This window comes from Episyrphus balteatus, chromosome 4 (genome assembly GCF_945859705.1).
Source record: "Episyrphus balteatus chromosome 4, idEpiBalt1.1, whole genome shotgun sequence".
Lineage (NCBI taxonomy): Eukaryota > Metazoa > Arthropoda > Insecta > Diptera > Syrphidae > Episyrphus > Episyrphus balteatus.
In genome coordinates, this window is record NC_079137.1 from 83,229,628 (window position 1) to 83,252,223 (window position 22,596).

A 22,596-nucleotide genomic window follows, 5' to 3' on the forward strand; every position below is an offset into this window, starting at 1 on the left:
AGAGTACAAAACACGATAATTTTGGTCGTTGTTTTAGTTCGACCTATTTGTTTTGTGTTTGTTTCTTAGTCAGACTAAAAGTTTTATTTTTTTTTTAATTATTTTGGAACGAGATGGAATTAAACTAAGGAGTAAAGCTATTTTGAAAAAACTCAATTTTTTGTTTTTTATAGAAATGTTTGAACAGGTGTAACTTCTGCGTATATCAATATATGTAATTCATCAAAATAAAAAGTAATAACAAGCCCAACTCAAACATTATCATTTTGATTTTTTTTTTCAAATAACTAAAAATTAAAATTTATTTCATTCAATTATCACTGTGTTATAAAATAAAAATCGTGTAAATTACTGTGGAAATTTTGGTCGTTGTTTTAGTTCGACCTATTTCTTTTGTGTTTGTTTCTTAGTCAGACTAAAGGTTTTATTTTTTTTTTTAATTATTTTGGAACGAGATGAAATTAAACTAAGGAGTAAAGCTATTTTGAAAAACTCAATTTTTTGTTTTTTATAGAAATGTTTGAACAGGTGTAACTTCTGCATATATCAATATATGTAGGTAATTCATCAAAATAAAAAAGTAATAACAAGCCCAACTCAAATATTATCACCTTGATTTTTTTTTTTTCAAATAACTAAATAATAAAATTTATTTCATTCAATTATTTATCTTTCAGTGATCGACCAATTTATAAACGTTGAGCCATTTATGTGGTGGTTCCATCCAGCCTTGATTTCTTCTACTCTTTATAAGAATTTCGGGGAAAAATACTATTTAAGTCGTTCTAGTCCTTGTCTGAAAATCATTTTTTTTTAATCAAGATGTTCACTGTTCTAAGAAGAAAATTTTAAATGATTTTATGGAAACAAATCTTGATCAAAATAACTTAAAACAAATTAAAAACCCCTCTAGGAAATCAGTCAAAACCTGTGGTTTGTAGAGACATGCCTGATTGTTTTCAAATTGATTTTGTTTTTTTCGTAAGAATCATAAGCTTTTCATCCTTAGCCCCAATATATTCACTCTACATTATATTTAAAGTCGCCGTTAAGAATTTAAAATCTGTCAAATCGCATACGAATTTTAAAATTTCCTATTTGAAATTGCGACTTTAAATTTAATGGAGTGTGAATGAATTGAGCCTTAGCTCTTTTATTTTTGAAGGAAGTGTTATTTAATTTTAAGCATTTGATTTTGGTTTATGGTTTATTTATTTTATTTGATTTGTTATTTAAGTTATTATTTCTTTTTAGTTTACATTGATTAGTTTGATTTGATTTCTTTATTTCTTTTCTTTTTTTTTCTTTTCATTTCTTTTTTCTCTTTTTTTTTTCTTTTTTTTTTTGTAATTTTGTTTTAAATTAGGTAATTATATCAACATTAAAAGTCTTGAAAGAATTTAATATTTAAACTTATGTTTATAAATATTCTAATTAATTAGTTGCTTTCAGTAACACAAAACAAGACGACGAACGTAATTTAAAGTTTCTTTCTACAATAAAATACAAATCTTCAAAAGCTTTGCTGCCCAACACAACATGTCATGTGTATCTGTTTGTTTGTTCTTTATGCAGTGAATCTACCAGCTACCACCCTCTTTTGTGTGTAAATATTAGAACTTTAGGAGAGCGTCATCTCATATACCTCAACCTCATATATGTGTATAAAATAATCGTAGGTTTAAATTGAATCTTTAGTTATAGTTTGATTGTGATTACGTTCACTTTGCGTGCGATTTTAATCCGAGATTCTTGTTGCAAATTTAATTAAATAAAAACATATCCACTATAAAATAAATTTTCGCGCAGTTAAGTTTTGGATGAAGTAAAGTGATTTTAAATCCTAGATGGGGTAAATGTTTAGTTTAATGAAGTGAAACGATGTGAATCAAGATAGTTTTTATTCATCCGAAACATTTTTAAAACCCAACATCTTTTTTTTTTACATTTGTATACAAAAATATTCAGTTAATTGAATAAGATAATAAATCGAACGATAGTAAATTTAATTTTAAAAGAATAAATTATTTATATAACGAATTGAAATGCATGAGTTGTTTCACCGAGCAGGTAAGATGTGTATTAATTATTAAAATTGTTTTCTTGATTGACCTTAATGAAAAAACAAAAAGTGAATAAGCGTTGGAAAATTAAATAAACTTACTATTGTTAAAATTTGTGCCTATAATAATACCTTGGAAGTTGAGATCTTTTAAATTACATATAATGTGAATAAGAATTCGCCTCAGAAAAAGTTCACTAAAAGTTTAAAAGAAAAGAACTCTTACAAAAATGTTAAGATATCTATACTCTTTAATTAAGTGGTTAAAACCAACTAACTGAAAAAAGTCCTTGCTAACTTACTATAGGGTTTCTTGTTAACGGAAAAATGACAAGAACCTATAAAAAATCAATGAGAGAATGTGTGCGACACTTTTGTTTTGTTTATAAAAGTTATTGCCAAGTTCAAGACAAGTTCTATAATATACTATGCTCTGTTTGGTAGAGCTTGTGAATAACAAAATAAAGACAAGAGGGTAGAATATGACATAAAGCTAATCGAGTAAAATAAGTCGTAATATAATATAATAAAGGCAAAACTCTAGTGCACAGTTTAAATTATTATTATCAACTAATTGCTTTATATCTTCTTCTTATGCCATGTCTTACTCGTATGTGTCTATGTAAATACGACTGAAATATCTTAGGCTGGCACTTTATTTTCTCGGAAACCACTCAAGCAATTTATATAAAACCTTGCACATGTGTTGCATTTGGTGTATGGATTAGTTGTAACAGAGCAAGAATAAACATGGATACAGCAGAGCAAGAAAAAATATGGTCATTGTTTTTGGGCACAGTATAAAATGTGGGTTAGATGCAAGTTTAAAGTAAAAAAGGATATTTTTAATAAATATAAAAAGAAATCGATGTGTTGGAACAAAATAATAAAAGTGATATTAAATGTGGCAGTAAAAAAGCAATTGCAGAGTGAGAATAAAATGTGGAAGACAAATGATAGTGATGCATTTTTAATAACATTAGTTTCACATGGAAACTTAGTGAAATTTTCACATTTTAAAATTTAAGAGAGGAAATCCCTCTGGAATTTTGTTTTACATTTTTTTTTATTATCCGATGAAACTATTTACACTGTTCTTAGCCTCAAAAGTATTTAGATAGTCCCTAAATCCATGAGCTCCAAACCTGCCGTAGGCGTAGGAAGAAAACGAAAATATTTTTCTCGAAAAACGTTTTATTCGCGCCGTGTAACGTATCTCGGAAAGTAATTAAGCTATCGACGGGAGTTAGTACAAATTTATAGTTAAGTCATTGGCTTATAAAACACATAATCTTGTTTTTTTAAATGTTTTTTTTTTTTTTTTTTTTTATTAATTTACCTTTGCATTATTCTTCTTTAAGAAGCCTCCATCAGCCATTCCTCATTGCAATTGAAACCTGAAAAAATAAGCCTAGAAAAAGCCGATAGATCAGGGCTTACGAAGCAAAAACATTGTTTAAATATTTTTCAGTTTATAACTTTCGTTTTGTTTATTTTTTTTAAATTTAGTTCCTTAATTCTGAGCTAAAAGAAAATACAAGAAAAGATAAATTTTTGCATTCGAATGCGCGACCCTTAGCGTTGGAAAACAAATTTTAAAAAAACATCAAATTAGTTTTAGGACCACCTATGCAACTTTTACTTGGGGTACAATTTTGAATTTTCAGAAAATTAAATTTTGCTCCGACCTATTGCTCATATCATTACATATAAAAGCTGTAATTAAAACTATATTCATGTATCTATTATTGAGAGGGGTAAGAAAATGCAATAAAATGGAGTGAGGAAATTAGTAAAAAAGATAAAAAGTACAAAGCTTGTTAAGCGTCACATTAGAATAATGTTTCAATAATTTCTGATGCTTTATGGAAAAACTATCGCGGACCCCCAGGGATCCGCGGACCACAGGTTGATAATCAATAGGCTAGGCAATTAAAGGAAAACAACTATACGGGAGTGAAGGACAATCTTCCTTCGTTTAAATGCAATTTTCTCACAAATTGACTTCAAACACAAAAAAAAATATTTAGACACAACGGCAACACCTACAATATTTAAATATACATTTTTAAAAATCTAGAAGCTTATTCATATTTGTAAAATTAGAATTAAGTAAACAGAGGAAAGGATTTTTGAAAAAATTGTACCTAATTAAACTCAGATTTTGAAAAAAAAAATTATTGAAAAAATTTTAACATGTCCTTTTTAAAACTTTTTCGTAATATAAAATGCACTTATTTTTCAAATTTTTTGTGACCACATTTATAATGATTTTAAATTATAAAAGGAAATATCAATATGTATTACAGTTTATGAAAAAAATTAAAAAGTATTTCATTTTTGAAGAACTTTTTTTAATAGAAGTTTTGAAAAAAAAAAATAACTAATTTTTTTTTAAGTTCAACATTTAAATATAAAGTTATGTTTTCTTCAGTCAATAACCTTTATTATTGAAAGTTAAATAGCAAAAGTTTAAAGTTCCTATTTGTCAAAGTCTTTCAGAAAATCAATTATTGCAATGCAAAAATTTAGTTTTTATCAAAAAAAAAATCCAATGAAATTGAAGTAATTTAATTTTTTTTTAAACTGTAATATATATAACCTTTTCCTCTTTGGAATTCAACTGATAGTATTTATGGCCAAGTTTTTTTTTAATAAATTCTAAAAAAGCTTATGTGCTCTTATCTAAGTGAAAGGGTTCAAGCCGTTGTTTTAGGTGAGTCGAAATCTTCGTTTATTCCCGTGACGAGGTACGTAGTACGTACGTACCTACAGCAAGGAAATATTTTGGGCCCATTGTTATTTTGTCTTTACATAAACGATCTTTCTCTTAGCTCTATGAATTCATCTATAGATATGTATGCGGACGATGTCCAACTGCAATACAGTTGTCCTTTGAATAATATAATAAGTGGTATAAATGCGGTTAATGAGAATCTTAAAAAAGTCCTTGCCTGGTCACGGAGAAATGCTCTCTGTTTGAATGCGAAAAAGTCACAGTGTCTTATAATATGTAGAAAGGTGATTGATAGCACAAATCTGCCAAAAGTAAGGCTTGATGACAGAGTTATCGATTTTGTATTAAAAGCCAGAAATCTTGGTATTACCTTTAATAACACACTAACCTGGAAAAATCACATAAATTTGACTCTGGGAAAAGTTTATGGTAGCCTTCGCACTATATGGACTTCTCACCACTTAACACCAGTCAACACCAGGAAAATGTTAGCAAAAACTTTACTTATACCAATTATTACGTTTGGCTGTGAGATTTTGTCAAATTGTGACTGTGAAGATCGACGGCGTCTTAATGTTGCAATGTTGCATACAATAGTATAGCTCGTTACGTAAGGTATGACCACATTTCCTCATTTGCCTTATCACTACATGGACTCACTCTTGAAAGCATATTTAAATATAAGAAAATAACTTTACTTCATAACATTTTGCAATCCCGAGAACCATTGTACCTCTATACTAACATTCGTTTTCCTTTATCAGAAAGATCGTCAATTTTTCCCAAATGCAATAAGACTATGGAACTCCATACCTCGTTCCATCAGAATGATAAACTCCACAACTCAGTTCAAAATTCATATCAGACCTTATTTAATGACACTTTGATGAAATATTGCATTTTTTTCTTTTTCTTTTAGTATTTTGTAATTATTTTTTTTTTCTAGTATTTGCTCTTTATAAAAATCTATCTAATCTTGTTTAATAAATACATGTAAATTTAATTTGCTGTTATCAGTCATGATTTTTGTTTCAGTTACTTTATTTACTCTTATTAAGCTTTCGTTAACTGAAAAGATATTGTATCTTACTATGTAAGCTATTCATGAAATTAATAAATGAAATGAAATGAAAAAGTTTGAAAAAAAGTCATTTAAAAATTTTTAATAACGTTTTATTTTCCAAAGTTCTGAGTTGAGGACCATTCTTTCAAAAACTCTTGATTACATTTAGTTGATTGAAATTGTACAGATAGAAATGAGATTCTGGCTTTTTAAAAACGTGTATGCAAATATTGAAGGTGTTGCCGTTGTGTTCATTTTTTTTTTGTGTTTGAAGTTAGTTTTTGAGAAAATTGCATTTATCGCTTAAACGATGGAAGATTGTCTTTTACTCCCATAAATTTTTTTCCATAAACTACCTTGAGAATCTTTTGGTATCATTTATTTTATGAAATTTAAGCAAAAAAAAAAAAATGGTTTTGTTAAAAAAAAAATTCGAATTAAAAAAAAAAACAATACGGCAACATCGGAAATTTTTAAGCTATAGACTTTAAAGTATTTTTAATTACCAACGATACTCCACTAAAAAAGTTAGCAAAACTTTGTATTTTTTCTTTTTGTTATTAAATTTATTCATTCATATGTTTAAAAATTTTACAACAAAAATAAAATCAAGGACTTTAACTATTCTTTAAATTTTCTAGATTTCATGATGTCATTGAAGATGGTGATCTTTCTGGCAGCAACAAGTTGTGTCTATCAGATAACCAAAGCCAGTGAAGCAATAGGTAAAGAATAAAAAGTATATTTTTCTATCCTATCACAATAGTAAGTATGTGCTTTTACAAACAAAAATTGTCTGAAAATAAACTTAAAAGCATTTTTTGCTTTGGCTTAAACATAATAATATAATTTTCATAGTACATGTCATAGAGGTGTGTGTGTGTTATAAGCTTTTGCGTATTGGTTGAAGTTTCTTGCTTCGAACTATTCATTCAAGGTAAGTTATGTTTACGTTGTACTGTACCTTTGTAAACCCAAACCGAACAAGTGTGAGGGTGAAATTCACAGCCTTTGTTCTTCACTCAAGTCAAGATTTTGCTCAATATTCGTGAGTTGAGAATAGCTAAGCTCGTATTCCCGTATTCATAAATTAGTAGTCACTTGTGTGATTGAGGTGAAGTCTTGGCGAGAGTGAAACTAAATCTTAATCAAGCTCACAATATAATTCGCGCCCCTGTTTTGAGTTAACTGTCAACAATTTAAGTTATCGATGCAACTATTGAAAGGCAAACAAAGCGACTATGAGTGTGCCCCATATTTTTAAATTTCCCTTTTGATTTTAGTCTTTTTAATGAAATGCATTTTTTATAATTTCACTGGCACACAAAAAAAAAAATAAATCGCACGACTGGGTCGCTCTTAGATTTCAAGTTGCTTAAGTTTTTAAGACTTTTTATATAGAAACATGGGAAATGTAGGTATACAGGGTGTCCGATAGAAAATGGATAAGCCGGAAATGGCTGATAGGTGCACTTTTGACTGTTCTGAAACCGAATAGAAAAATTTTCTAACGCAACCAGTTTAGAAAATATTAGCTTTTTTTCGTTCAGTGTACTTTAAATTTCATCATCTTACGTTTTCTTTAACCACAACCACGAATGAATGAATTTTATAAATTTCTTATTTTTATAATTTTCTACAAAAATTGGCTCACTACATTAGAAGTTAAAAGTTTTTATAACTGTTGCATCTTTTCTTTAAACTAATTTTGAAATTTGTTTTTCGATGCAAAATGTGAGGAAAAATTTGTATGAAAATTTTCAAACACTTGTGGTATAAAAAAAATCCATAGGAACGTAGGTGGCCCACTTTTTTAAAAATATGCGCGTCCAAAGGGAATTGCAGAATGGTAAAAGTTTTTATCAAATCTAGAGTTACTAGCAAGTTATTGGTACCAAAGTGCAAAAAAGCCTATTAATTTAATAAATTATTTTATCTTTAAAATCTTAAGTTCTTCACATTGCTGCCACAAATGCATGGATTCCATCAGTTTTTTTAATCAGTCATATTTTACAATAATTCTTCTTACCCATAACTAATAAAAAAGTGTTATAACCGTTGAACAATGGCTATAAAAAATAATTTAACTTTTTTTTTAATACAAAGTAGAAAAAAAAATATTTGTAAACATCGTAAACATCGTAGTGCATTTTTTTTACACTACGGTTCATTGAATTAGAGTCATGTAAAATTTTTTAGTACTTAGTTGGGCAAAAAAGTAATATTTGCTTTAAAACTGATGCAGCTGAGTTAAAATTTTTGAATGCATTTGGTAGCAGGGTTATTCAAGGTTCCGTAACAAAAGAAAAAAATGAGAAAAATTTAGATTTGTAGTCACGGCACATGAAAAACTGTCACAGGGTGACCATTTTTTCGAGGTTTTTTCAAATGCCCATAACTCACAAAATATATGGCTGTGATTTTTTTAATTATTTTTCTGATAACTGTCACCACCTACCCTATCTACCGTTTTCGTTTCGACGTTAACTTTTGGGACACCCTGTATAGTACCTATATCGCAAGTAAAAAGTGTCATGTACCAGGAACCAGACCTATCTTTCTATATATTTGGGCACGCTGAATCCGAATTTCAAGTCCGTTTAGCCCGGTCACACTCCAGTTTTGAGAAAAATGCAAAAAAGACCCCAAAAAAGGCAAAAAACTTCCTGTTTTTGAGTTTTTTGCACTTTACTCAAAACTGGAGGGTGACTGGGTCAAAACGGACTTAATATTCCGATTCAGTGGGTCCAAAAACATATAGAAAGATAGGTCGGGTTCTTGGTACATTACACTTTTTTTTTGTGTGTCGGTGTTTTTTTTCGTTATTGGAGACTAAGATATCGAAACGTCTTCCTCTTAAACAAGACCCACTCATTTGAGAAAAAACAAAAACTTGGAATACACCAAGCGACAGTTGTACACCTGCTTGGACACAATAGATCTTATAGGCCGCAGTGCATCTTACACCCCAATATATCAATCATCAATCTGGTTGATAAAATAAACATGTATTTTCAGTATTTCTTAGAATAAATGTGTTATGGACATTATTATTCTTCTGATAGTCTAACTGATGATTTAAAAATCAGGGCTAAGCGTTTATTTTTTCAAATTTTATATCTAATCTAAACAAAACAATGGCGCTAAGCGCCATTCCAATATAGCAAAACTCTTTTTTGACAAAAAATTTAATAGTAAAAAAAACAAACATCTAACTTCTAAACTAAGAATTGACTTATAATAGTTCACGTATAACTAAGTCAATTTTAAAATTATAGCACTTTAAATTAAATTGAAAAAAAAAATTATCTAGGGACTCCATTTATTGGCACTGAACCAATGTTACATTTTTCGGAACGTGATCTACATTCAAATCTACAATTTAAGCTTTTGTACTTAACTTAGGACCAAGAGAAATAGACACGTCTAACTGCTGATTTGATGAAACGCAAGTTAAAATAATAAAAGTTTGGTTGATAAATTCAAGGGTTTTTTTTTTCATCGATGAGTGTACCTTCAATTTAAATTATACAATACAACATAAATCATACATTTAATGTTTTTTTTCTCAATATTTCAATAGTGTTGAAGCTCTTATTATAATGTTTTCCTTTATTTAATTCTTTAATCGTAAAAAGTTAATTAAAATTGTAAGATATAGAGCTTTATAATAACTATTATAAATATGGGACACTGTGGCGTATGCGTAACTTTTATAAATGGAAATAATTTTTTTTTAATTTTATTCTTTCATGAAAGCGATTACATTTTTTCGTATAATCTAGCTCTGAAAAAGATTACTCAAAACTTTCTTCGTTTTGAGAGAAACACTAACTTATTTCATTTGCTGCTTTAAAATTAAAACTAACATGTATCATGATCTGACTTTATTTTAGGCGATGTTTTTAGAAAAAATAAAATTAAATTTTGTAAAAATATATTTAAGGTACTGGCGGACCTAGCTTGGTTATGGAAGGCAAAGATGCATTACTTACGTGCGTAGTAACACAACCATATCTCAACAACACAGTTCTGTGGAGAAAAGGTTCAAAAGAAATTATGTCTGCTGGAATGAACAGAGTTACACAAGATACCCGTATAAGAGTTCTGCACGATGAAAGTAAGATTATGCTTATTTCAGTACGAGTAATTGTGACAAAATAATTTGTTGTTTTATTCTTAAGATCCTAAGGCTAAGACTGGAAGTGGAGGTGATGTCTGGGTTTTGCTCATTAAAAATACAAAACCATCCGACACCGATATCTATGCATGTGAAGTAAATTCCGATCCAGTAATACGGAGTTTCCAAAGCTTAACTGGTAATAATATACAAATATGAATGAGTGGAGTACATTTTATTTAATAATTTTTTCTTTAAACACTTCAGTTCGATCGTTGGTTAAGGGTCAGAAAAGTGAAAAAGAAGACGAAAATTCAACCCAAATTGCTCAAACTGATATAAGTTTGTATACATAAAAAAGATTTAAGTTTTTAAATGTTATTATTATTTTGGTATTCCAGATCCTATTACACAGCAGTTGTCTCATGACTTTACAGATTGTTGTGAATCAAAAAATGTTTCGAAAGAATGTATTGGATTTTGTAACGTGCACAATATTATTGATGGAACCACTGGTGTTGAGCCAGAGGTTTGTGAAAAAGATTTCCCAGTTATTGTTAAGTGCATGGCCGATGGTCGCAACCATATACCTTGCTGTGAGCAAAAAGGAATTCCAGACATTTGCCAGGACATGTGTCGAGGAGAATATACTCCGTTTACGGATCTGTTAAGGACAAGGGTTTCGTGTATACAACATACTCTTCCCGGATTACAGTGTATTTTGGAAGGTGTTCAAAAACTTCCAAGTTCTCCTACGGACGTTTATGCAGAGACAACTACAGACACATCGCTCGAAATTGGCTGGTCACCACCAGAAAAACTTGCAGAAACCGTTACCTATTATTCAATTAATGTATCGGCCTTACACAATTTTGATCCTGACATTCTTCCAGCAAATAAACAAACTCCTGCTATAAATATCAAAGTTTCAAGTGACTTGGAAAAGTATGTTGTGAATGAATTGAAGCCTTTAACAATGTATTCAGTCACAGTAACAGCTCACAATGAGCACGGCGAGAGTCTACCAAGCCAACGCGTACGTGCTTTGACTTTTAGAACAGATGATTCTAGAATAATGAACAACTCAACAGTTGTGGTGCCACAACTTCCCAATATAAGGGGTTGTTGTGAAAAGAACGGAATGTATCACCGAATGTGTTTGGACAAAATGTGTGACCCGAAAAAAGCTAGTTTAGCTACGTTACCAGATTTCATGGTATGTGCTCCATGGTCAAACGTAACATTTAACTGTTTAGCCAACGATATTGACCATACTTCATGTTGCCGAACAAGGGGAATACCATCAGTATGCCTGCCATTATGCTCTGGAAAAGTTTCAGTTCTCAATTTTAGTTTATTTAAGTAAGGTGGTATATAATTTCGAATTTATCTGCACAGTGTAATTTTCTCTCGAAACTAAAGGTGTTTGCGATACATGCCCGATCTAAGTAGCTGCCTTCTTCATGGTTATGGAGTTTTGCCGGGATATCCAACAAGATTGAGAGGAATTGAGGTATCTTCAACATTTACAATTTTAGATTGGAGTGCTCCAAAGATACGTGCTGAAACAGTATCTCAGTATACATTATTCTACCGGAAATTGGGTGTAGAAAGCGATTATGCAATGATCCAAAAGGTTTAGTTTATTTAATTCAAAAAATTCTATTTATTATTTCTGTTATTATATTTATCGTAGGATCGACCACCATTGATATTGGAAGATTTAGAGCCTGGAACATATTATGAATGTTACGTTACAGCTTTAAATGCCCATGGACGAGGATTGCCTTCATCAAGATTGGTGTTTCGTACAAAATTCATGGTATTATATATATACATATATAACATATATTTCTTAATATCTGCATATAAATTATATCTTATATAATTTTTAATAACCAGGAAAATATAGAACAATCATCTTCTTCGTACAACATAACTAAATGTTGTCAGTCATCACAGCTCAACCCACAGTGTTTACCACTCTGTTCTTACAACATGAAGCTCAGTGATATGCAAACTCTAGGAGCGGTATGCCAAACTCAAATGGGTATGTACAAAAATATATAATAAAAAAACTCAATCTTTTGATTTTTTAATTTTTAGTGATTTTTTTAACAAAATTTGAATGTTAAAATTTTTAGTTTTAATGTTAAGAGTGTCAATTCGACCACGTCATAGAAAATACAAAAAAATATTTTGATGACTAAAGCTAAGTAAACAGTATTTCTAAAAAACACCAATGCATTTTTTATAAGATAGATTTTTTTTAGATTTTTTCCGAAACAAAAAATATATTTTTTAATTCACCACAGCTGTAAACCAAAATTCGAAAAAAAATATTATACTCACCACGATTTTTTTTCGCAAAACAATGTGCATCTCATTGTTTTTGCGAAAAAAAACTTTAACTGTATTTTGTTCACCACAGACATTTTTTTCAAGAAAAAAAAATTTTTTTACCAATTATTTTTTTATCAAAAAGAACTAGTATACAGTTCTTACAGCTTAAACATAAAAATAAAAAATATAATTCGTTGCAATTTATTTTTTCTTAAAACAAATAAATTTTTCGGTATTTAAGTTTGAACAAAATTTTAACGATTATTCCTTAGTTTCAAAAGATAAGGTCGATCGGCGATGCAGTTTTCAAAAAGATGCTGTAAATGAGATGTAGAACTAACTATTAAGGGGCACGGTAGTGCCCAGCCAAGTTCTCTATCAATTTTGGCACTACACCCTTATTTACAGGAAACAACTTAGGCCATTTTCGACCCCCCTCTAACTTCCACACCAAAGATGCTAGAAACTCGCTACATTTGTTGAACAAATCAAAACCCAACTCCTCACAAAATTTCATCTTCATACGATGAGTAGTTTCTGAGATATAGGGCTTCAAAAATTGCAAAAACCGTAACTGACTGACTCACTCACTCATTCACTGACAGATCATCAAAATTATGGAGAACTTCCCGCTATCGTAGAAACTTGAAATTTTACACGGTAATAGGAGTTGTGGTTTATACAAAGGAAAAAATCGAAAATTTGGGATTTTCTATCCAGGGGGCGTGGCATCCGCCCATTTCCGCTGAATTTTCATCAAATATTATAGAGCACTTCTGATTATAGTAGAATCTTGAAATTTGGTAGAATGGTAGAGATGGTAGTTTATACAAAGGAAAAAATTTAAAATTTAAGAATTTTAGCCAGTGGCGTGGCAACCGCCCATTTGCATTGAATTTTCATCAAATATAGAGATTTTCAATTCTACAGCCATACCTTCCAAAAAGTAGTGAAATCACAATAAAACAAACAACAACAAAAGTTCTCCTATGTTGAAATTATGAAATTATAAAAGTGTACCAAGTTCTAAAGTTTGGGTTCAAATTCGTATCAATAAAATTTTGATTGTTGACTTGGCAATCTTTGAAATAACTTTAAAAATCGGTAATTAAAAGAAAAATTGTCAAGAGAACAATCAAAATTTGATACGAATTTGAACCCAATTTTTAGAACTTGGTACACTTTTATATCTCAGTACTTTTTGTGCAAGCATAATTTCAACATAGGAGAACTTGGCTCTTTTTTTAACAGTAATGTTTTTGTTGTGATAGTCGTTTTACAGGATTGTGTATTCTATAGCAGAAAATTCCCTTAAAAGGACTTTTTGGTTACTAACCAAAATTATAATAAAAAATGCTAGCAATATTTTGTTTTAAAAATTAATTATACGTAAAAAATTTACGTGCTGGAACTGTATGAGTTTCAATAAAATTAATTAAACGAAAGACTTCTTATACTCATACAATATTGTATGAGTATAAGAAGTCTTTCGTTTAATTAATTTTAATATTTTGTTTATTTATTGTTTTTTTTGGAATGTTTGTATTAATTAATTTTTTGTTTTTGTAATATTTTAAAATTAAGCAGAATTCACTAAGAAATATTTTTAAATTTTTGATTCCTATTTGAAAGGATTTTGTTTTTAAATTTATTTATTAGCACTGAAGACAAGAAGATGAAGATTTTGTTCAATAATTGAGTGCAAGTGCTTATTTAATTTTGGTGTGTTTGCATTCAGGCCAAAGTTGTAATTCACATTCTTTGCATGTTGTCCATATATGTAGACTGTGGCGTATACGTACTATTTTTTTTAAACATTGACTCATTATTTAAAAAAAAATCATAATGCTGAATAGAATCAGAACCGAACGACCATTCCAAAAAAAGTTTATATCTACTAAATCATTATTATGAAAAAAATGAATACCTACTTTTTGAATAAAAATGAGAAGCATAAGAATTAATAGCTAAAAAAGCACTGTTCCTCTTAGATTTAAAAATTCCGTGAGCGACAAAAATATTCGTCTTTTCCGGATTAAGTTGTAACAAGTTTGGTTTCTATTTTTTTTTTCATTAAAAGAAGGTTGTTTTTTTTTTTGCAAAACTTTGGTGTTTGTTCCCTTATGCCGCTGATTGTCCTCAAGCTCTGGCGAACAAAAATTTTTGGCCCGTCGCGTCATTTCTTATTTCCCGTGAAACTTTTTTTTCAGTATAAGCGTATTTCCGAAAAAAATTTAATTTGTAGCGCTTGAGAAACTATCCGTGTCACTTGCATACTAACAATCCTGGTACAATCCTGAAGTTTGTAAAAAGACATGGCCGTTTTCCAAAAATTGAGCTTCTTATAACGCGAATGAGTTATTATTTTGTACAGTTTTTTTGAGCAGTATTCGTCATGAAACGACTTGGCTGTATCTATAAGTTCAAAAATTACTGTTCAGTATTCATTGAAATAAAATTATGACTAGATATTTATAGACCTATTTTAGTCCCAATCTATTCACACTCCTTTAAATTTAAAGTCGCCATTTTAAAAGGGAAATATTTAAATTTATATGCGATTTTAAAAATTTTTTATTTTAATAACGTTTTTAAATTAAATGGAGTGTGAGTAATTTGGGCTTAAATCTTATGGTAAAATTTTAAAAATTGTATTTTATTTATTGATATTTTTAGCAATAATAGTTAAATGTGCAGTAGGAGGTAGAGATCACGTACCATGCTGTAATAGAAGAGGTGTATCGCCTATGTGTGCTCCTCTGTGCCGTGGAGTTTTACCAACAGCTTCCTCTCATTTAACATCATCTGAATGTCTATCCTTCGCTGGAAATATTTTACAATGTTTTGAAGAGGGTAATATTCATTCTTAATAAATATTTTAAAATTTTAAATAAGAAAATGTAATACTTAAGGAACGGAAAACATACCTGGGCCAGTAGAAGATATGCGCGCTATAGAAGTTACAGACAGTACCATATCCTTAGAATGGTCACCACCCACGGAAAGTTTAGAAAACACAACAACGACCTATGAGTACATAGTTCAATATGGAAAAGTTAGCAACATGACCATGTATGAAACAGTATTTAAGTTAGAAAACGTAAGATTTTTTTTCTCATTCGAAATTTAATATTTACAATTTGTAATAATTACCTTGATCCCAAAGGAAATTCACACCAATGCGACCTCTTTAAAACTTTCATCATTAGAAACATCATCTCTCTATAGAATACTTGTAATTGTGAGTGGAGAGCATGGAACTTCGTTACCATCATCGATGCTTGTTATCAACACTACTAGTTCAAATGAATTGAGTGAGTAAAATATAGTGCAAAGTGGATTAGTGGAAGTCAAACCAGGTTTTCGTTCACAGATAACTCCAAGGGTACATTTGGAGTTCCATCACCTCCACATTCGTTGCAAGTTTCCTCACATAGTGCTGATTGGGTTACAATTTCATGGCAACCGCCAGAATTTTCACATCCTCATGAATCAATTTCATACAGGTAAATCACGAATTTTGTACTGAGTTTTGTTATTTATTTTTATTTTGAATTTTCCAGAGTATATCACAAGGCAACCTTATCAAGTGGATTTTCTATTAAGAGTACCAGAAACTTGTGGACACGCCTTGATAATTTAAGACCTAATTCACAGCACATTGTGTATGTTGAAGCAATAGGTGAGAAAGGAGTATCACTAGCTTCGGAAACCCTAGTTGCATGGACGGATCCAGCTTTGCCAGCCTTTGTGGAAGTATGATCACACTCACTTTTATTTTTTTTAAGAGATAACCAAATTCTTATTGTTGTAGACTCCTACGGTACAACCTTCAGACATTATTGCTGAAGGTGGATCTATGACAGTTCTTTGTTTGGCTCTTGGGAATCCTGCACCTACTATTTCATTGTATGTCGGTGGTCACTTAGTTCGCCAAGATAAATCAAGGAATATGGTGACTGTCATTCATAACGTTACAGCAGATATGGAGCATGTTTCTTGTTATGCAGACAATGGTTATGGAATGCCAATGCAGGCGACAAGAAAAATAAACATAAGCTGTGAGTTTTTTATTCATAACAAAACTATAAAAAAAATGCAACAAAAAAAAATCCAAGCTTCTTTTACTATCAGTGGCTCAAAAAATCTTTTTATAGGTATTTTTTATATCCAAGCAAGGCTCAAATCAAAATTGCTCAAAACAAAATTGTTCAAGGAATTTGATTGAATACTTGAAACTTGAGGTTGCAAAAAAAAATTATTTTGTTCAATTCTGCACACAATCACAATTCACAAGTAGCATAGAATAACTTAATACCTAAAGGAGTTTAGAATTCCCAAACGATTACACTGGAATACAGAATTAAACTTTTTTTCTGGTGCCGAAACAAAAGTTTTCAGTGTGCTGAGCTCGAATCAAAGTCAGAAAAAATTGATCAGCTCCCATTTTTAAAATATATCCGTTTGAAAATTAAAAAAAAACGTATTTTTGACTTTTTCGGACATTATTCTCTTCTGTGAGGAAAATTATATAAACATAAATCGTAATGGTTTCTATAAGAACAGTTTTCCTTCTTTCGAGACCTGTTTAAATCTCACCAATTTTTCTAACATAACAAAATAAATAACAAAATAAAAAAAATTAAAATTTTTAAAACTTTTTAACGGAAATATTTCAAAAACAAGAGCTGATTAATTTTTTCTGATTTTGGATTCCATTTCAGCACATCGAAAACCTTCAAAAAAGTATATTACTTACTTTAGCGGACACTGTGGCGGAATAAAAAAAAAATTAATCTCAGTAATTGTAGCGAATTAAATGCTAATTTGTTGCATAAACCAGTAGTTGACCTCCAAATTTGTAGTTTTTAAATGCTTTTCAATCCTACAAACTTGGTTTTTGAAGCCTCAACAGTTTTTTTTTTGATATTCAAAATTCCGCTAAAATAAGATTGAAGTTAGCGGAATAGGAAAATTATTATTTTTTTATGCCCAAAATTGTAGCTAATTAAATGCTTATTTTTTGCTCAAAAATTAATTTTGTAACTCCACCTAATCATTTTTTATTTCAACTTAGTTTCAGAAATGCACTTCCGGTTTGATCAGCCAGATGAGACACTTTAAAAAAATCACTTTTTTAAGTTTTTTCTTTTGCCATTAATTCCAGCTTTTCAAAAACAGATTTTTGAGGTAAACCCCAATTTTGTAGCCCAAACCATTTTTAAAATATTCAAGATTTAATTCAAAAGTAAGCTTTTAAAATAAAAAAAATCCGAAATTCAAAAAATTATTATTGCAGAAGTAAGTAGACTAAGACGAAACCCGTAGCTCGATTAGTTTCCACTTCCGGTAAAATAAGACTCAATTTCATATGTAACGATTCAAAAAATTGAATTTAAAAATTTTATCTTTTCTAGAACAAAATTTGTTGTGCAAAAATTTTGTTGCGCAAATATTTTTAAAACGATTTCAGCTACAAAATTGGGGTTAACATCAAAAATCTTTTTTTTTTAAAGCTAATGGCAAAAGAAAAAAATTGAAAAAGTGATTTTTTAAAAATGTCTCTACTGGCCTGATCTAACCGGAAGTGCACATCTAAAACTTAAAGTTGAAATAATAAGATTAATATCCATCTCGGACAGTAATCTCAATTTATTGTGTTAAGTTTTGGGATAAAAAAAAAGATTTTTCTAAAATCTAAAGTGAGCTATACCCTATTTCGTTATTGAAAAAGTCATATAAAGCATTATAAATGAAAATACGAGATTAATTTTATTTTCTATTTTGTTACAGATCCACCCAGAGTTCAAGCTTCCGGTATAACCGTCGCTGGTATTGGAGAATCTGTGGACTTAAAGTGTGCAGTCAGATCAATACCAAATCCTAAAACTATGTTTTGGCGTGATAAAGATGGACGAATTCCTATCATGCAAGGAGGAAATTATGATATATCATTTAAAAGCAATGCTTCAAATCCTTCCCAAAGCACAATGATTCTCCACATCCTTAACTTGCAAGCATCTGATGTTGGAGATTACTTCTGCCATGCAGAAAATGCTCTCGGATCAGCCACTAGTCCAGTTTCAGTAAGAATACGTAGTGCGCCTTCAGTAAACAATATTACTGAATGTTGTTCAAATCAAAACGTCTCTTCATCTTGCATGATTGCTTGCGGATTTTACGTTGATATAGATGCAGTGATTAACAAACCGGAATGCATAGTTGACTTTAATAAATTGATGAGGTGTGCTGCTGATGGTTCAGACCACCGAAAGTGTTGCGCAGACAGTAATGTGCCACGCAAGTGTCTAAATTGGTGCAGAGGGGAATCCGTTCTAAATGCCGAATTGTGTAGTCTTCAATATACAAGAACAATAGTTGGATGCTTCGAGTCCAATAGGGACAAATTACCAGGACCGCCTCAAAATCTAGCAGTGAATGTAGTGTCTGATAATGAAGTTAAAATTAGGTTTGTATACATTATTATTGTATTACATTATTATTGATATAATTCAAGCATTATTAAATTTCTATTAATTTTAAGTTGGGACCCGCCATCGAAAAATCCAGACTCCGTGGATGGTTACAGAATATTTTATCATGAAGCTGCTGTTAGTGAGACTGTAGATCAAGCAATTAATTCTACCGAAGTAAAAAGAATTGATGTTATCGATACCAATGTTAAAATCGATGGTCTTAAGCCAGAAATTCTGTATGAGTTGGTAGTAAAAGCTGGCAATAAGTTTGGTAAGAAATGCAAAATATTTTTGAAGCATTCAAAGTAAACGTTGGTTTTTTTTTTCATTTGTTTTCTTTTCAGGGGCTAGCATTCTCACAGTACCAGTTCGGTTTACCATTGGCGATATTGAATCAAAGTCTGCATCAGATGCTAGTACTGCAGGTACAATAAGTGGAATTATAGCTGGAACATTTGCCATTATACTTGCAGCTTTGGGACTTTTCTTCTATAAACGGAGAAGAACCCTTGACAAAGCTGCTAGTGCAGTTGCGTTTGAAAATCCAAGTTACCTAAGAGGTGTTGAGCAAGTTCAAGTAAGTTCAAGTCTGATATTTTTTAGTTCTCATCAAATCCCAACATTTCTGTTTTGAATATACGTTTAAACACAAACATAATTATGTAACATACAAATAAAACTTGTAAATTATTCCTTATTTCGTGACCTTTGTTGAATTAAATATTTAATCCTATGTGGGCTTGAGGTCTTTTACTTAGCTTTTTCTAATTTATAAATCCGACTTGTATAAAATTTCAAATAATTTTTGTTTGAACAAAAAAAAAAAAATATATTCATATATTGACCATTTGAAGAGAATTGTTTATTTATTAAAAAAAATAATATTTAAATAACGTATATTATTGTTATTTATAGATAGCAACTACGCAAACAAATGTTACATCACCATCTTCAACGGTCACTAAGCAGACACAATCAAAAACGGGAAGCAGTTCAAAAAAATTACCAATTTCTGAAGTTTCAAAAAATCGCTTCGTTACAGCTGTTCAAGCTATTGGAAGCACAAACCCACCACATTATGAGGAATTAAAATTTGGCCAAGAAGGTATTTCTATATAAATGTGTAACTTAATTTTCATACACACAACCATACATAGTACATTGTACAAACATATTAGGCGCGACATGCCTCCCGCAAAAGTAGCATTGATTCCAAAAAAGTATTAAAAGATTTCTTTTGAAATACTTAAAATGACCGCTAGGGGTCGCGCATTCGCATTGAAAATTGAAAAAAAAAAAACAAGGAACAAAATGGGCTTATAAAACACATATCTTGAATTTTTTTGATTGTTTTTTTTTTATTAATTTATTTTTTTTTTTTAAAGCCCCCAGTGATTATTTCTCATTTCAATTGAAACCTTAAAAAATAAGCCTAGAAAACAAACGATAGATCAGGGCTTACAGAATAAATACCTAACATGTTTTATTTTTTTATCAGTTTAAAACTTTTTTTTTATACTTTTTTTATTTATTTCCTTAATTTATTTTGTATAATCCTTTTAAGTATAAAAAAAAATAAAAAATTAAATATAAATAAAAGAAAATTTTTGCATTGCAATGCGCGATCTTCAGCGGTAGGAAAAATTAACAAAACAAATCATTAAATTAGTTTTAGGGCTATTATGTAACTTTTGAGGTTGGTGTTATTTTGAATTTCCCGAAAATTAAATTTCGCTCGGCCTAATATTCATATATCATTATTCGAATCTACTTCAAACATGTTAGCTTAAGTAGCTACTGAGTATTAGAATAAAAAAAAAAAAAAACACGGCTTCCCGACAAACAATTTTGGTTCTATAAAGCTTTACAGATGCAATTGTTGCTTCTGTAAAGCATTATAGAAGCAAAATTGTTAGTAGGGTTATACAGTGATTAAAAAAAAACTTAAATTCAACGAAAACAACCATGAATTAACTGTTTTTCAGAATGATTTTGTATTGAATACGATAATTTTAAAATCATATTAGAACGACGTTAATTACATAAAAGTCGTTTTTAATCATGAAATATCCTTAAATCAAAGTCATTTCAACTTTGAGTAATGAAAATTAGTGTGATAAACTGCTAGTGGTGCAATAGTAAATTTTAAAACTTGTTTACGTTGTTTCAAATTTCCAAAAAGTCCCTAGCCATATTAGGCAAAAATAGGTTCGACTTTAAGTAAAAACTAACAGAATTAAGACCCAAAACAAACGGAGTGAAATGAGAACTTAGTCGAAGCAATTTGACCCTTCTTATACTTAATTCTTCAAGTAACAAATTGAACGCTTTTGTGTCAAAATCGGTTGTTATGCTTTGGGTATAAAAATAAAACATATTCATAAAATATTCCGTAAAAAACAATGCATTATAATATTTAATTTTTTATATTTGCATTATTCACGTGTATAAACAAAGTATTTCAAAAACCAATTTTATTTAAAAAGGTCAAAAACACCATTTTAAGTGGTTTTATTGCACATAGTGTTTTTGATGTTGGTTCTAATGTCATTTAAAAAACAACGAGTGCTTGGTTTATACCATTTAAAATGTATGAACGTAAATAGAACTTTCTTCCTCAAAATTTCTAGTAGACCCAATATCAATTTTACTAGGTTATAAAGTAAATTTTATTTTTCAAAGAAAAAATATTTCCTATACTCTTATCCAAACTAACAAGTTTGAAAGCAAAATGTTCGAAATTTTACTAATATGTATATATTTTAATATAAGATAATAAGAATTGTTTATGTTTTTAACAATCCAATTAATGTTTAAGACGCACTAAGAATTAAAGTACATTGGGTGAGTATTTCTATTAAAAATCACAATCAGAATTGTCACGAAGGTTCTCATTATTTACAAAAGCTTGGTATTTTTTACAAAAAACCATTCAAATGTTAGAACATAGTATTTTGTATAGTGAGAAAAATAAAAAAACAGAGATCCTAGTGGCAACGCTGAGTAAAAAAAAATTAAATAACTACACTATATACATATTTAGTTATTATGAAAATATTATGAAAATATTTACGCGTACATTTTCCTTTTTCCTTCTTTACAGGCTTATGAATTTTAAAATAGTCAAAGCATCTAGTCACCAATTTCATAGCATGTGACGAGTCCTTGAAGGAAACACAAAAATTTGAAAAATTCAATTTACATTCTCAAAAATCGAAACTAACCACCTGGACACATCACCGTTTTTGATATGAGCATATTTAAATATAGTAGATAATAGTATAAGAAGAGATATAAAATTATTACGTTCTATGGTAATGGTTTGAAAAAAAAAAAAAAAGAAATGATCAAATTATTTATATACAGAAAACAAATTAAGTCGAAATAAATTAATGATAGACAATTTTGAATAGTTACATTTAATAATTATAGTTACATTATATAATTCATAAGAATACATATCGCTTGTTTTTATTATTTTTTTTTTTTATTTTTGTGCCGTTAAGTCTGTTTTTTTTTTTTTGTTCAAATAACAAAAAATGGACATGGAACAGATTTTCCAAAGTTTTGTATATAGTTATTAGGCACATTGTTTAAATTATAGATAACTAATTGCTTGTTTATATGATTTCATTGCAGATAAGTTTTTTTTATTGGTTATTTTTGTTTTTTCATATTTAAATAAAAACTTTGTATGTATTTATCACGATTTATTGAGCATAAAAAAAACACTCATTAAATTATTAATAAAAGTCTGAATTCTACAAATAAATTTTTTTTGTTTTAAAAATTAAT

At 29.5% G+C, this 22,596-nt stretch overlaps 1 protein-coding gene across 1 annotated transcript; it reads left to right on the forward strand.

Annotated features, from left to right (window-relative positions):
- The first annotated feature begins 1,693 nt into the window (after positions 1–1,693).
- On the forward strand, positions 1,694–22,145 carry LOC129919974 (Ig-like and fibronectin type-III domain-containing protein 2). The gene is made up of 20 exons (XM_056001114.1): positions 1,694–2,070; positions 6,504–6,587; positions 9,809–9,982; positions 10,047–10,181; positions 10,250–10,324; positions 10,384–11,344; positions 11,405–11,618; positions 11,679–11,804; positions 11,885–12,032; positions 15,002–15,178; positions 15,238–15,425; positions 15,492–15,639; positions 15,699–15,831; positions 15,889–16,081; positions 16,140–16,386; positions 18,119–18,794; positions 18,870–19,072; positions 19,146–19,378; positions 19,717–19,906; positions 21,905–22,145. Exons 1-20 carry the CDS (start codon positions 2,046–2,048, stop codon positions 21,910–21,912), a joined length of 4,338 nt encoding a protein of 1,445 aa, XP_055857089.1. The 5' UTR covers positions 1,694–2,045; the 3' UTR covers positions 21,913–22,145.
- Positions 22,146–22,596: the final 451 nt, after the last annotated feature.

Excerpts from the sequence above, each read along its gene's own strand:
- LOC129919974 (XM_056001114.1), top strand. The coding sequence starts at position 2,046 with ATGCATGAGTTGTTTCACCGAGCAG. Across the intron at positions 12,033-15,001 it reads GGTATGCCAAACTCAAATGG|CAATAATAGTTAAATGTGCA; the intron begins GTATGTACAAAA and ends TGATATTTTTAG. Across the intron at positions 15,832-15,888 it reads CATGAATCAATTTCATACAG|AGTATATCACAAGGCAACCT; the intron begins GTAAATCACGAA and ends TGAATTTTCCAG.